The sequence below is a fragment of the Lytechinus variegatus genome, chromosome 16 (assembly GCF_018143015.1).
Source record: "Lytechinus variegatus isolate NC3 chromosome 16, Lvar_3.0, whole genome shotgun sequence".
NCBI lineage: Eukaryota > Metazoa > Echinodermata > Echinoidea > Temnopleuroida > Toxopneustidae > Lytechinus > Lytechinus variegatus.
In genome coordinates, this window is record NC_054755.1 from 17,007,653 (window position 1) to 17,024,478 (window position 16,826).

A 16,826-nucleotide genomic window follows, 5' to 3' on the forward strand; every position below is an offset into this window, starting at 1 on the left:
CATTAATCCAACCTTCCATCTGAACACCATTCCTTCCATCCATCCGTCCACCCACCCACCCATCCACCCATCCATCCTTGTATCTGTTCATTCATTGAATTGTGTATTTATTTACTTATTCATTTATCCTTTCATTGTATTCAGCTCTAATTTTCAGCTTGTATAGATGATACATGTAGTCATGGTTGTTAGTGGTCACAAATATAAGCAAAACAAATCTACAATTTTTGTCCATGTCCATGTAGGTGCCGCGGAGATGCTGGCGATGGAGATGAAAGCATCCGGAATGTACGTGTCTCGTGGTCTCAGCTTCCAGGAAGCGGAGTTTGAAACCGTGGAGACGATGTTGACAGAGGAACAGATCAAGATGTATGACATGGCGACGCATGTATGGTGAGTAGAGATTTGAGAATAGCATGGATTGAACCAAAATTGTTGGAGTGAATTTGATAAAAAAAGTATCACTTTTTTGATGTGGTCTGGTTGATCTGAATCTAGCCTTGCAATCGCAAGGTGAGGATCTTTTCCAACAAGCCATTTATGTGCCTTTGATGATCCTTCCACTAAAGATATTTATTATACCTTGTTCAATTGTATGTGTGTATGTGAGAAAGTTTTTTAAGTTGGTGGAAATAATTGAATTGAAATTGAATTGAATATGGTAAATTTGAAGATCACCATCAAAGATAAGCACATTAGGGACATTGACATTGTATCATTATTATTGCTTGCCAAAAGACTCAACATCTCACTGGAAATCCCATGCTTTTTCTCAATAATAACATTCTTTACTGGAATTATTAGGCACATTTTTTCTATCATACACACACACACAAAACCATTGGGTGTTCATTTTATTGGATTCTGATAGAACTCATTTTGGAATGTTACCATTACTGGCATTTGTGTTTGTAAACTGAAAGTGTTTGTGTCGACTGTGTACATGTAGGTCCGAAGTTCAGAGATCGCTAGAGGTAGCCCTTGGAAGGACCAACACAGCGCCAGGAAGGATCTGGTCTATGTTCTGGTCGTGCCATCAGAGGTTCTTCAAGCAGCTTTGGTAAGTTGGTCCATCAACTTTGGTTTTCAGGTCATTCATCTGTCCATCCCGTTTCCATTCCTGCAATAAGTATGAAGACAATCATCTATTAATACTTCCTTGACAATTATAAATGATTTGGGAGCCAAATGAGCTGAAATATGATATCTGTACCATTAGTGATTTATGTAACAGTTGGCTATCCATACTTCAACGACTTAAAACCTAAGTTTAAGTTAAACTTGTCTTCAGAATACGGGCCTCAGTGTATTGTGAAAGAAATGTGACTTGAGTTGAAGGTGGCAGTCTGCAGTATGTTTTTCTATTTAGACAAATCGGGCAATGAGTTAATTGTCGTTATTGATTTTGTTTGATAGTCTTGGCGTGAAGGTGCCCACGATCGTGGAACAAGCCAAGTCATCGTTAGCAGAAGGGAAATGTGTCGTTATCGGACTTCAGACCACAGGAGAGGTACCTCAAAGTTATCATATTCTTCAAAATAATTTTCTCATTGTTTGAGATATTTCTTGGGATTATCATTCATTCAAAGTTATATTGTTTAAAATAATATTCTTATTGTATGAGATATTTCTTGGGATCATCATTCATTCAGGCCTGTGAAATCTCCGCTATTTAGCGGAAATCCGCTATTTTCATTTTTAAGACCGATTTCAATTTCCGCTTTTTCCTGTGTTCCATTTCCATTTTTTTCTAAGTCAAAATTCCGCTATTTTATCCAAAACGGCTGGAAAACAAGTCTAGGTAAATGGATGCGAGCAGAATGTGTGTGTTGTGAATACATGGCCTTGTATTTTGCCTTTGCGAAGTTTCGAATTTGTAGTATAATATGAAACTGCTGCAGATCACACCGTGTACTGTTGCCGTCATTGGCATACAAGCACAAAGCAGCGGCTCAAATCGCGATATTTTGCGACTGGTAAATACGTCTGTAAGGATGATGACGTCATCCAAGATGGCAACTTACATTGACCAACGAAAGGATCGAAGATGACGATGTTTCGAACATGGAATTAGCGGTAACTGCGGTCTAAGGTACGATATTTCTGAATTTTTAACATTTTTTCGTAAATGTGGATGTGATTTCTTTTTCATAATGTGACATTTTATGTACAAAAAAAGATTGGAAAATCGGGTTTCCACTGTTAGATCTAACGTTACTGCTAAAATATGTTGTCTGTATGTACGGGCCTCCAAGCTCTTCAGTCTATGTATTGGCGAGTGAGTCAACGCAATTCAGCGGAACAACCAAAATACAGAGACTGAAGCTCTTGGTCTAATAACACCGTGAATCTTGATGGGCAAATGCAGCGGCTTGGCGATAGTAAATAGTAAAATAAATTTTCAGATTTTTCCGCTATTTTTTTGAAACCCCACTCACAGGCCTGTTCATTCCTGACTTTGTTTTTGTTGTTAAATCTACTATTTTCATGTCATTCATTCGTTATTAGAATATATTCAAACTTGTGTATAATTATGATAAGCAAAATGCTGTTTTTCATCAATGTTCTGATGAAATATGGAGTCACAATGTGACAATGAGCTTCAATATTATACTTAGGAAAGAAATTGTACTGACAAAAGCTGTAACCCCCACCCCCCTCGTAATAAATAAATAATCCCCTCGTTTATGGCCCGATTTGCCGATTTGCGCTTGTATTGAATCATGGAATATTCTTACTTGTGAAATATTTTTTGATATCCCTTTCTTAGCCATCCTATAATTTTTTGCGTAGAAATCAGTAGTGTTTGCGATGAAATCAGTAGTGTTTGCGATCTTTCAGGTAAGACTGGTTTCATTTCTCATGTGATCTTTATTACAGGCAAGTCTTGAGAGTGAGATGACAAAACATAATACCACTCTGCCTGGGTTTGTGTCAGTTGCCAGAGAAATATTGACCCGATTCATCCAGCAACATTTTCCAACTTCAGTCGTACACCCAGTAAGTGATTTACAGTTTAAAGGTTTTTGAACAAATCAGTTGCATGTATCCATTGAAAATAAGTCTTCTCACATCCTCAATAAAGGGAAAATAGATATCTATCGTTTTTTAATTCTGGGCCCTGTCTTATTAAGAGTTCCGATTGATCCAATTAATCATAACTCTCTGGAAGTTCATCTGTGTCATAATTTTTTTACAGGAAATTTGCACAATGGCCTTCGTAAACAGAGAAGCACAGTGAATTTTCAAGAAAACAATGAATGCATGAATATACGTGTACATCATAGTTAGAAAATATTTTGAACAAACAAACATGATACAATGTAGATGTTAGATGTTGTTTGAAGAAGTGGATAGGCGAGAAAGTGGAGATTTGAGAGTAGAGTATTCTTTCTTGAAAATAGTCCTGAAAAGGACTGTAAACCAGAAGGAATGTTGAGGAGAACAGCTTGAGTAGTAGAGCTGATGAGGAGATGCTGGCTTGAGTCGGCGAGTAGAGATGATGAGTAGTAGAGAGACTCGACGTTTCGGACAGGTTTACTGTCCGTCTTCAGGAGACGGACAGTCAACAGTCAAAGCAATGTAGATGTTGACGTTGCTGGCTGTCCATAGTTTTGATTGATCGGATCTATGGCAACTCTTTGTAAGACGTGGCCCCGTTTTGACTTTGTGAAAGAGCCTCACAGAGGTAATATAATGTGATTATTGTGGATACATGTTATGTTTTCATGAAGGTGGTCATACATGTCTCTTATTGAACTGAATTTATATGGTTTTTTAGAAAAATTTCATAGCAGCCAAAAGTTGAAGTGCTAAATACATTACAAAATACACGGAATATACACTCAATAATCCAAACAAAATGTCATGTAAATTTAATAAAACAATTGGTGTAAAATAATGTTTTATGAAGTGAAATTGAAAGAAGATGGGTTTTAATAGACAACAGTAAACTTTTTAGATTTGTAACCGTAATATGATAGTTTAAGATTTCATAATTTTGCAAGGGTTTGTTTTACGGCAATGTACCTGATCTAGATCAGTGATAATATGGTGACAATAACCTTGATTTTAGGTACTTTCTCATGAAATAATTGTTTGCTGCAACTAAATTCTTGTACCTTAAAGAAATCAACTTAGAATAAACCAACCTCACAGACAGTCCAAGATGTGTTCAGGGCCCTGGGAGCATTTTTTTCCAGGGGGTGCTGATGTCAATTTGGAAAAAAAAGTGTTTCACTACAAAACATAGGTCATTTTTTTTCACAAGCAAAAAAAAAGTGTTCCAATACAAAATGTAGGTCCTTTTGGTTCTATTTATCCATTTTGTCACACCTACAAGAATTCCAGGGGGTACTGCCTAGGGAAAATACACGCAGCACCCTCCCCCCCCTCCGGAAATATTGGGGGTGCTTCAGCTCCCCCTGCACCCCCTCTTTGCAAGACCATGGTTGTGATTTAGAATCATATGTTCTGTCTTTCAGACTGGTTTAGAGCCTGAACCTGATGAATGGAGCTGTAAAGCAAAGGAATTGTTACTTGGATTTGCCCAGCAGATTGATCTGCCAAATAGGTATTTTCATTTTTTTCTCTCTTTTTTCTCCAAACATCTTACTGAAAGCTTTTCAACAGTGTCCCGTCATATGCTATATTACATTATTTTGCATGATTTTTATCTCGTATATTGCAACTTTACTGGGAAGAGGGGAGGAGAGTTGGGAGGTATTTCATGAGGCTTCACCATGTCCCTTTTGGTCCTTCGCTCTTTCTTTGCCCTTGTGATGTCCAGCGTAGTGCTGTCTTTATATGTAGTAATATACTGTCCTGTGCAGTATGTGTCCCAATCATTGCCACCTTCTTTGAATTATTTCTGATTTTGTCTATGATCCTGGTTATTTCTTGTACTTCCTTGTTATTATTTGTGGCCATCTTATATTGAGAATTCTGCAGACATCTCCTCTCAAAGCCTCTAAGCTTTTACTATATTGCTCTTTTTTTCAAGAAAACTTCAACTGAAACTCACATCTTCCGCAAAACGTAATAATGCTAACTTTTTTATGGAGTCCACATTACTATATCACAGATGCCCGCATCCTACAAAGTTGTATCAGTTAAATGATGTAAATAATGATGATCATCAACAGTCCCTGTGCTTTATTTGTTTTATGGCAGTCCTCTGGATGATATCATAGACCAGCTTGGTGGAGCAAGCTGTGTTGCCGAGATGACCGGTAGGAAAGGCCGAGTGGTCAGGGTCAATCCTGGGGGATCCGCTGTCCAGTATGTCCTGAGGTCTGGAGAATCGGGAGATGTGGACAGTCTCAACGTCCAAGAGGTATGACCAAAAGCAATAATAATAGTGATGATAATGAATAATTTGATGATACACAGTTCTATGTCATTACGAAAATCCCTCGTTTACCACACATTTCAATGGACTGTATGTAGGGTACCAAACCAGAGATAAAAGAGAAAAGTAAAAATTGATATCAATAACTTCAAGTTAAATATTAACCAACTTTGATCATGCTTTCCAGAGGAAAACCTCTCGAATAGTCAGAAGCTAGTAGCGATCATCTCAGATGCATTTACACTCAGGGGCCCGTATTCTGAACTCGGGTTTAAAGTTGTGGTTTAAGTATGGGAAGCCGAAAGCATCAACATTTTTTTTTAAGTTGAACGTTTCTTATGTTTACTGTGCTCTTTCTTGATTCATTGATGGTGAAGACAATCATCTATTTATACTTCGTAGACAATTATGAATGATTTAAGAGCCAAATGAGCTGAAATATGATATATATGTACTGTTAGTGATTTATGTAACAATTTGCTAGCCATACTTAAACCTCAATTTAAACCTGAGTTTGTTTAACTTGACTTCAGAATACGGGCCAGGGTATCTGTATCCATTCTGATACTTCGGTACACAATCAGAGAAAAATTAAAAATACAAAGTAACACCAGTTGGTTAAATTCTGATGCATATTAACCAACTTTGTTCGTCTTTTAACAGAGGAATCACTTTATGAATGGTCAGAAGCTAGTAGCTATCATCTCCGATGCAGCCAGTACTGGTATTTCCCTCCATGCCGATACCAGGGTATCCAACCAGATAAAAAATGAAAATTAAAGAATTGACACCAATAACTTCAGGTTGGTTAAAATAGGTTTAAACATTTACCAACCTTGTTCATCTTTTAACAGAGGAATCACTTCATGAATGGTCAGAAGCTAGTAGCTATCATCTCCGATGCAGCCAGTACTGGTATTTCTCTCCATTCCGATACCAGGGTGCCCAACCAGAGGAGGAGGGTTCATTTGACCATTGAGCTACCATGGTCAGCGGACAAGGCTGTTCAGCAGATGGGGAGATCACATCGCTCTAACCAAAGCAGGTGAGGAGTGAAGAACAGGGGGTCTGTTAAATGAAAATCATTATAGTAAACAAATTTGCAATATTAAAAGCTACTGAAACCCCTTAATCCCAGTTGTAAAATGTGAAAACAACCTATTTGCATTCAGTTGCAAGTATTCAATATAGATTTGTGATTGATAGATGAATTTCAAATTCAGTATTAAAATCAATGCGATTAATGTTCTAAGAACCATACTAGCTATCAATTGTAAGACTTGGGTTTGATTTTTGGACCTATGTGATTGATCTTAACTCAAAGAATTCATTTGTTTTATGACAAAAGGGCGACGGGACATTAATTTGCAAATTTGTAATTGCAAGATTAAGTATTGATTTTAAGGAATAATTTTGATGTTTGATTGATCGCAAATTCTTCTAAAGGACTTGGATATTATGACCCTTGCTTTAGCCTCAGCCTTTTATGATGTGGAAGCATTTCAAGGAATATGTTCCTGCCAGGTACATATTTACCTCACTTTGGTTGAGTTCAGCACCTTGTGGGCCAATACCTTGCCAAAGGAAATCATACCATGGATGGGATTTGAACCTACGACCCTCTGTTTGTCACAATTCAGACTTGAGTCTGCTTCCAAACTTTTCAAACTTATTTTCTTTTGTAGTCAGCCATGGAAAACACATATTTTGTGTAGAAATGTCTCATTCTACATGATTTTAACAAATTTAATCTGTTGCATCTCTTATTTTATGCTCCCTTGTACCATATCTGTAAAGGGAAATTTTCCCCATGTTTTTCCTTATCTTTTATTTTATTTCAGTGGCCCGTTATATAAGCTGTTAACCACAAACCTTGGGGGAGAGAGAAGGTTTGCATCAGCTGTAGCCAGGAGGCTGCAATCCTTGGGTGAGCATGGACCATTTTATGATGTCAAATAGTTCATATTGTGGTTTAAGAATGTAAAGGCAATTGCAGCACAAGTCCGTATCAGTGCAGATTCAATTTATTAGCTCATTTGACACTCCCATGCCCCCACCATGTTTGGGCGTTATACTTGCAACGTGAAACGTTTGCATTGCAACATGTAGTCACTTTTGCCTTTGAATCTCCTCCATCTTTTAAAGAGAAATTCCAGTAGTTGCAGTAAACACTGATTTCATGAGAAAGTCTGTAAAACAAGGCTTAATTGTCAGTATATCATCGAGGATCTAGATCTGGTACAGTTACATTAACTGAACTTTGCGAAAACTTGAAATCTACGCTGAAAAATGTTCACACCGAAGATCCCCAACACAGATAAGCGCATGTGGGACAATGTATAATTATTGCTTAGAGCGTCGGGCAATAATTATACATTGTCCCACGATGCTCTACCCGAATCCTGTGCTTATTTGCTGATTTCTCAGCAATTACACAATTTCTTCCAGAATCCTTTGGCACATGCGTTTTATTTATACAAACAGACACTTTGGTGGTCATTTCATTGGATTCTGTACAAACTCATTTTGATATCGTTACCAAAACTAGCATTTACCTTTAAGACCGTTTTTGCTATATCCGGGTATGTGGTTCCGGAGTTCCGCATGATTTTGTATGTGCATGTCGCACCAAAAATTGATCAAAAGACATGAATTCATGTACAATTTCAATGCATATTATGTTTTCAGCCAAAAATTAAATTTATTAATATTTTTTTTCACCGATTCAAATTGATTATTTTTATGCTATTTATGATTGCATGAATGTCACTGACAAATTTCCTTGCAAAAACAATGAAAAACAAATGGTTGAAAATACAAAAAAATGAATAAGTTAAGATATAACTGTTTAGAGGTACACTTGCTAAAAGCACAACAAAGAGTATCCAGACCCCAAATTAGCACATTTTGAGATTTATAATCAGAGACAAAAATATAAGTTATACAAACATGAAGGTCATTGATTTTGCATATGAAAAAAGTGATCAAATGGAATTTGAATTTGTAAAATTCACTGCAACAGTAGAAACAATGATTTATCTTGTCCCAGCAGAACCTCAAATTTTTGTACAATATGTCTTTTTAATTTTTTTTCTTCTCTAGGTGCTCTTACTCAGGGAGATAGGCGAGCTGCTACCGGGGCTGACCTGACCCAGTTCAACTTTGACACACCTTACGGTCGTTCAGCGCTCCGGAGCATGTATCATGCCATCAGTAGGGTAATTCACATCCACCACAGAGCAGCTTTAATAACAATTTCATTTGATTCATTCCTTTCATTAAAGACATGGGTTGGTTCCATGACATTTGCTATAGTGATAATTGCTCAGCTCTAAATTCCACACATTAATTGAATGATCAACTTCAACCCTTGGTTTAACACTATACCCTACCGTAAACCTAACATAAAGCCTTATGACAAAATTAAGCCTGGAGCAATTGTTCGAGGAGCAATTGTTGTGTCACCCATACATGTAGGTTCACATTACAAAATTCCCATCTTGAAAAATCCTACACTTTGATGTGTGTTGTATATATTGTATTAATCCTAGGGAGATAAATTGTAACACATTTTGTAACTTCTGAAACTTTCCATGGTGAAGAAGAATAGTGTAGTAGGTTTCACGGTACACTGTGTATCTTTCTTGGGCAAATATTGGTCCTTAAAAGGACCAACCAAACTCTACCTATGCAGTTTTTAGTGGTCCTTTTTAAGGACCAACACTTGTGTGTACATGGTGTACTGTGAAACCTACTACACTAAAACATTGTGGTATATAGAATAAGATTAGGATGCTGTTTCACTTTATTGAAGCACTGAATATTGATTTTTCGAGTGCAATTTTTATTTTCAGGGCTTCATTTTTACAACATTATCACAAACACAGGTGACATGAATGGTCATTTTGCCTCTGACGAAGATTCTGCTAGGATCGAAAGCTTAGGCCCCTTTTGACTCTCTTATTTACTCCATTGGCTCTCTTTTTTAGATAAGCAGTTTTCAGCAGCTTCTTTTTGCCATTGAATTTATTTTAGGAAAAAATACAATTTCTGAATGTTGACATCAAATGGCATATTCATTTTCCAGTGTGCAAATAAAAATTTTGCTATTCACACAGTAGTGAAGGTACTTTTCTAGTGTCATTTGAATGGATAATAGATGGATGATGGATAATTTGTAGAGATGTGGCTCAGTTAATAAGTCTTCGGACTTTGAACCACAAGATCCATGGTTCAAACCCCATTGCAGCACTCGCATCCTTTGGCAAGGCATTTATCTACATTTGCCACTCTCGACCCAGGTGTAGTAAATGGGTAATCTGTAGGAAGGAATTCCTTGAATGCTTGATGTGCCCGATCAGGATAGCCATGCTAAAGCCGGGGTAATAGTATGCAGCGCTTAGAAACATTTAAAGCACTATAAATGTTGCATATTATTATAAATGCTACATCTTGGTCATGTTTCATTATAACAAATTTACCATCAGCCAATCAGATTGAATGGTTTCAGTAGCTTATAACTGTTATTGCAGATTTGTTATCACAACAAGTTTTATGAAAAAGGTCCCTAATCTTTCAGATTGCGTCATTCGAATATGTGGAGTCAGATTGAAACAATGAATTTTGAGAAATCACAAGATACAAAAAAAGTTTACTTGGCTTATTAGTTCTATAGAGAAAATAAATATGATAATGATAATATTAGCTGGATTTACGCCTGTTGCTGTGGTAATCCATGTTATTTTATTCATGAGTCCACTCTTCAAACAGTGGACTCATGAAGGAAATAACGTATCTCACCAAGGTAACAGGCCTCAATTTGGTGCATTGTGACAAATGCGCGCATCTGCTTTGGACATTTTTGTCTCACCTGCGAAGCAGAGTGAGACTATAGGCGCCGCTTTTCCGACGGCGACGGCGGCGGCGTCAACATCAAATCTTAACCTGAGGTTAAGTTTTTGAAATGACGTCATAACTTAGAAAGTATATGGACCTAGTTAATAAAACTTGGCCATAAGGTTAATCAAGTATTACTGAACATCCTATTAGAGTTTCATGTCACATGACCAAGGTCAAAGGTCATTTAGGGTCAATGAACTTAGACCATGTTGGAGGGATCAACATCGAAATCTTAACCTGAGGTTAAGTTTTTGAAATGTCATCATAACTTAGAAAATATATGGACCTAGTTCATGAAACTTGGACATAAGGTTAATCAAGTATCACTGAACATCCTGCACGAGTTTCACGTCACATGACCAAGGTCAAAGGTCATTTAGGGTCAATGAACTTTGGCCGAATTGCGGATATCTGTTGAATTCCCATCATAACTTTGAAAGTTTATGGATCTGATTCATGAAACTTGGACATAATAGTAATCAAGCATCACTGAACATTTTGTGCAAGTTTCAGGTCTCATGATTAAGGTCAAAGGTCATTTAGGGTCAATGAACTTTGGCCGAATTGGGGGTATCTGTTGAATTACCATCATAACTTTGAAAGTTTATTGGTCTAGTTCATTAAACTTGGATATTATAGTAATCAAGTATCTTTGAACATCCTGTGCGCGTTTCAGGTCACATGACCAAGGTCAAAGGTCAATGAACTTTGGCCGAACTGGGTGTATCTGTTGAATTACCATCATAACTTTGAAAGTTTATGGATCTGATTCATCAAACTTGTACAAAAGAGTAATCAAGTATCACTGAACATCCTGTGCGAGGTTCAGGTCACATGATCAAGGTCACAGGTCATGTAAGGTCAATGAACTTTGGCCATGTTGGGGTTTTTTGTTGAATAACCATCATATCTCTGTAAGTTTATTGGTCTAGTTCACAAAAAGTGGACATAAGAGTAACCATGTATCACTGAACATCTTGTGCGAGTTAGAGTAGTATTCAAAGTCAGCACTGCTGCTATATTGAACCGCGTGGTGCAGGTGAGACGGCCAGAGGCATTCCACTTGTTTTATACAAGCGCCCGATACGCGCTAAATTAAGCGTAATTTATACGGGAAATCTGAATAAACCATGGATTCAACCATGGATTTTCAGAACCACCTTTTTTTGAATTTAGGCTAATGTGAATTTCTTTTTTGTCTCTATGGCAGAGAGAACTTGTCGCAGGAGTACCGTTGAATCTCATGACGAGAGGAATGATGGACTTTAGTTCCTTTAACGATCATATGAGGGTGAGTTTGAGTTTACTTTGATATTCCTTTGGGGTAGGGGATTGGATGAATGGGGATAGATCCACAATATTCAGGGCAACGTTTCATGAAATCAATAATCAGTAATTTTTGTCTCACCTGAAAGAATTTCAGCAGAGACTTAGTGATGGCTTTTCATGTTGGTCTTTTAGTCTGCTGGTCTGTTACAAAAATGTTACAGTTTTTGTTCAGCTCTTCACCTTGCTCTTATTTCTGCATCAGTTATGTTCATACTTCATACATATCATCCTCGGGTAATGCCACATGTGTGTCCATGAGGATGATGGTGTTAAAGGTCATCTAGGGGTCAAAGTATCAAACCATATGAGGTCATGTCCATTAACTGTATGGCAAGTTCCCCAAGTCTGTTCCTCCAAGTCTGCACACATGCGTATCTGCGCAATTCTATTAAAATAATAATAATAATCCGCTTTTATATAGCGCTTAATCCATCGGAACGACGGTTCTAAGCGCTTTACAGATATATTATTACATTATTATTAAAAGAAGATACGCAGTGAATACAGACTTTACACATGCAATACATAGACAGATATTCATTAAAAATTCTGACTCAAAATGGTGGGAGAAAAGGGTGAATTTCGGGCATTTCAAGTGACGGCCTCGAAATGCATCATTTCTTATCAAAATCCCTGAATCGTGTGCAAAGTGAATGGGAGTACAGACATGGGGTACCATTTTTTTTTCTATGTGAAAATGACTGCCCAATGTTTTTTCCGAGAAAATCCTAAATTTCTTTCAAATTTTTTTGAGATATATATTAGACTTAATTGTAATAATAGTAGGAACATTATTAACTGAAAGATTTTGTAAAATAAAAAGAAATTCATGTTAAGTCTTTACTCAAATTTTAAGGTGCACAGACTTGGGTACCACTATCATACGCTTGATTCTCACGATTAACTATGCATTGATAGTCAGTGCAATCAATTGTAAGAAAACGGTGCTGTACATTGATTGTGAAGCTTTGTGTTATGGGTCTCTGATTGATGGATGACGTGTATTATCATCCCTGAAATAAAACAACAAAATTACACAATCTCTTGTTGGACCCTGTAGAAAAAAACTCAGGAACTAAGAGAGAGAGAGAGAGAGAGAAGTTAACCATGGGAGCTCTTGCATGATTTATGTCAGTTTCATTTTTTTTGTGTTTTACTAGTTTTTGGTTGCAAACAAATTCTTGTGAAACAAGAAAATAAGAATATTTTTAAAAAATTGAATCTTGAATTACTGACGTTGCAATGCTTGAATTACTGACACTGCACTGCTGTTATGTTACAGTGTTTACAATGGTGATAAATTTGAAGTTTATTCTTGCATAGAAGCCTGATCCGAGACTGTAACTAGCATTTGGACATTCTCAACTTATTGTTTTTCATAGGATTGCCTGGTCCAGATGGGCGTCGCCAGCGTTATAGACACTAGTTTAGTCATCCAGGATAAGGATCAGAGTGGCGTCGGCAAGTTCCTCAATCGTATCCTCGGACTCACCGTGGCAAGACAGAACATGGTAAGAACGTCAGATTTTGGTCGTTGATTGCGCTATCGCCGCATAAATTTCCATGCTCCTAGCCCTAAAATGACTGGGGGGGGGGCATGATGGCTCCCCCTCGATGCTTTCCGAAATGCAAAAAGATACCGCCCCAAATTTTACGACTTTAAGTCTCGCGCAACTTTTGAGACCAAATTCGCGACATACGGGTATACCAACGCGATGTCACATGACTTCTTACGAGGCAATGTCCTGCCGAAAATGTCTCATTGTGATACTTTGTGTACAAAGTCTATGGAAGATGAATTTCATAAAAGGGTGGTTATTTATCATTGTAATTGGGCTGCTTAATTAATTTAGGGTTTAATTCAGTTGTAAAATGGTCTGTAATAATTTCCATTGAAAAAAAATGAAAAACAAAAGATGAAAAAACGAAGAAATACACAAGGAAAAAATTGGCTTTTGCGATTTTCTTTTTTGAAACCTTTAAATTAGATTACAACGATGACATCTGCAGAAAAGAAGAAAATTTGAAGTGAAACAGGGTGTTAAATATGCAAATAACGTTATTCGTGAATAAATTTGCACATTTTATTCGTGATAATTAAAAAACAATTTTTTTCAGAATTGTTTTTTGTATGATGTTGTAGTTTATGTGGTAAAGAATGTGCGTGCCAACTTTCGCCGCTTTGTTTTTCATTGATTTCTAGATCTTCACCTATTTCTTTGGGGTTCTCCAAGCAGCGATTGCCGCAGCAAGGAAGGAAGGGAGGTGAGTTTGTAGTCTGTCTAATTTGTGGGTGTTTTGGGAGTGATGATTTCAGCTTTTTTTAAAGGTATTGTTTAACTTTGTGAGCAGCCGATTTAACAAATTCTCAAACCAAGATGAAACATGTGTACAAGTACATGTATTAGAACTAAAAAACCCTGAAAACAACCATTATTGAGTATGAAAAGCTAAAACTACAAGGCAAAGCCCAATTTTGTAAATAGGCGTCTTATAGACGCCTAAATAGTACACATAAGTGTATGGAATGAAATTAAAATGGTGTTTCCGGTCACTTTATATTTCAATTTTTGAAGCACTAAATAATTATTTTTGAACGCAATTTTTTCTGGGCTTCATTTTGGTAACATACTGTAAAAGTGGAAATTTTCGCGGTGTGGAAATTCTCGTGTATTTCGCGGCAAAATTAAGAACACGCAAATTTATGAGAATCTATTTTAAATGCAAGTTTCGAACCGCAGCTCAATTGCGTGTATCGCTTTGGCAAGGAGATTGCATAATTTGACCTAAAGAGGGCGGCATTTACGAAAGCAAGGTTGAGCTCCAAATTCATATGCATCGCGAGAGTTTTTTCAAAGCAATGCGATCATTTTTTAACAGTCGCAGATCGGTATTAAAATTATGATTTGGTTGAAATATAAATTGCTTTTGCTGTTTGATTGGTGAGTGTTTAGATATGTTTAGTTTTTGAGAAGACGTTGGGTCGATCGCCCATGTTTGTTGATTGATCCCATGCACTTTGAATAGCCGTAATCCCCCCCGTCCTTACCCGGTGCTCAGCCGTCCATACCAGGCCAGTAGCTAGCAGCGCCTCTGTTTTGCCTTCCCACATGTCCGTCACAAAAGCTCATGATAAGATCAAAACAGTGCTGAATTATGCCGCCCTAGAGCTAGAATTATTATCAGAAAATTCAATTTTGTTACTGAAATTTTGATTAAAGCCATTCACAGATGGGCAAGAAGGAAGTGACTTTGTGATTATGGAGTGTGCAGCGCGAATTTAAGAACCCGCGAATGTGCATTGAAGCTGCCAAGCGCAAAAAATTATTCCCGCGAAAATAACAGCGTTTACAGTATCACAGACACAGGTGACAAGTGTGACCTTCTAGCTCAGATTTTTTAAAAGTCAAGCCAATGTTAACCAATTTAATCTTCAGTTCGTGGTGTCTAATTCAGGGATGTGAGAGTTCAGCTTGACAAGATGAATTCAGCTATTTTTTTTTCAGCTTAGTTCCAGCTTGATATAATTCAGCTTTTTTTTGTTTGTTATTTTCAGCAATCTTGATTGTTTTTTATGTTTAGCTCTTTTATTTGTGATCTCTCACACTCCTACTGTTCATTCCCATCTAATTCAAGGGTAATATCATTGAGGTTTTGGATATATTTAAGAAATATTGGGGAAATTTTTGCCATGATAAGTAGCAACTCAAAAATCATTTGATTAGCATGGCCCCTTGCACAAAGAGAACACACACAATCACAAAGCTTTCCTAATTTAAAAAAAAAAGATAACAAAAATCTCAAATATTTTGGAGATTTCTAGGAAGCAAGGTTTCCTCCCTGTCAGGGAAATCAGGAAAAAATATTTTACTTTTTTCCAGTCCGGAAATTTGATGAAAATACCTCAAAATAGGGAAAAGTCAAGGAAATTTGATTGCCCCCCATAATTGAAATCACAGCATATATACAGTGTGTTTTACACTGCATATAGTTAAAGGGCAACAGCATGGGAATCATGTGAAATTAGAAATGAGTTGAAGTGATTAGCACAGAATCTGAGACTTCAGAGGAAAAGGGGGCATAATTTGACTTTAAGAAGATGCCGATAATTCATGCTTTCCATACTCTGGTCTGTAAAACTGCTTCAACTTTAAGTTTGACTGAATGAAATATATATCTGATCCCAGCTATGGCGTAATTTCCTTCAGCAAGAGATTTATCCACATTGTGCTGCACTCAACCCAGGTGAGGTGAATGGGTACCCGGTAGGAAGAATTTCCATGGAAGGCTTGAGCGCCTAGGCAGCCCAGCTACAGCTGGGGTAATGATAGCAGGGCCAGCTGGGAGAACAGTTTTCAGAACTGAATTGGCTTCCCTGTGTAAATATACCTATATTATTATTTGATATTTTGCAATTGCAGATATAACGAAGGACTGGTTGATATCATGGCATCAAGTATTGAGATGGTAGGGAACCCTCGTCCATTGTTCACCGATGCCAAGACAAGCTCTCCAGTCAGGTGGGTAACCGTCCTTTAAAGGGGAGCAAACACTGTTCATGGTCTCTCATTGACTGTGTGTTATCAATAGCTTGTCTTGAATTGTATATATTGAGATAGCATACAGGGGGAAAATATTTTTTGAATAAATTAATGTTTTGAGAGGAATAGTACTTGTCGTGATACTTCTTAGCTAAAGAATATATTCACCAAGTTGTACATTATTGCACCATTCAAAAAGGTAATTCCTCTGTTGTACCATTGGGAGGGTGGTGTGTGTGTGTGTGAAGGACTGCTGTATATTGGTGAAGTGCCTCATTCATAATATTTTTATAGTATAGAAGGCAATGGTACATAATGTACTTCAATACATGTACTTGAAATATGTTTTTTTTTTCACTGAAAATCAAAAGTTGAATACCAAGGCACCGGAAGCACAAGTTTAGTATTTTATTTCACAGACCAGTTGTTCATGTACATTTGTCCATATTCTGATGTCTGGATTAATTCAATTCTTTGATTTTGCTAAATTTATGGGAAGCCAAAATGTTATGATTTTGTTAACTATGTATGTTACCTATATTTACTGCATGCTTTCATCATGGTACAATGGCGAATAAAACTATTTCAGTTATTATTCATAGACAGATATGTATGAATGACCCGAGTATGAGAGGAGCTGATAAATCGTTCTTGTATTAAAGAATTGTGTCACAGTTGGCTCTCCATAGTTAAACAATGACTTTTGA

The 16,826-nt window shown here is 37.0% G+C and overlaps 1 protein-coding gene across 1 annotated transcript in view; it reads left to right on the top strand.

The window, feature by feature from the left end:
• Window positions 1-16,826, top strand: part of LOC121429488 (protein FORGETTER 1-like) — a 60,755-nt gene that overhangs the window by 23,620 nt on the left and 20,309 nt on the right. Inside the window, exons 13-25 of the mRNA XM_041626534.1 lie at window positions 246-393; window positions 950-1,060; window positions 1,417-1,510; window positions 2,881-3,000; window positions 4,485-4,573; window positions 5,173-5,335; window positions 6,205-6,395; window positions 7,192-7,277; window positions 8,453-8,568; window positions 11,460-11,540; window positions 12,961-13,089; window positions 13,782-13,843; window positions 16,000-16,098. Of these exons, the coding sequence (XP_041482468.1) occupies window positions 246-393; window positions 950-1,060; window positions 1,417-1,510; window positions 2,881-3,000; window positions 4,485-4,573; window positions 5,173-5,335; window positions 6,205-6,395; window positions 7,192-7,277; window positions 8,453-8,568; window positions 11,460-11,540; window positions 12,961-13,089; window positions 13,782-13,843; window positions 16,000-16,098 (1,489 nt within the window). The remainder of the gene's footprint in view (window positions 1-245; window positions 394-949; window positions 1,061-1,416; window positions 1,511-2,880; window positions 3,001-4,484; window positions 4,574-5,172; window positions 5,336-6,204; window positions 6,396-7,191; window positions 7,278-8,452; window positions 8,569-11,459; window positions 11,541-12,960; window positions 13,090-13,781; window positions 13,844-15,999; window positions 16,099-16,826) is intronic.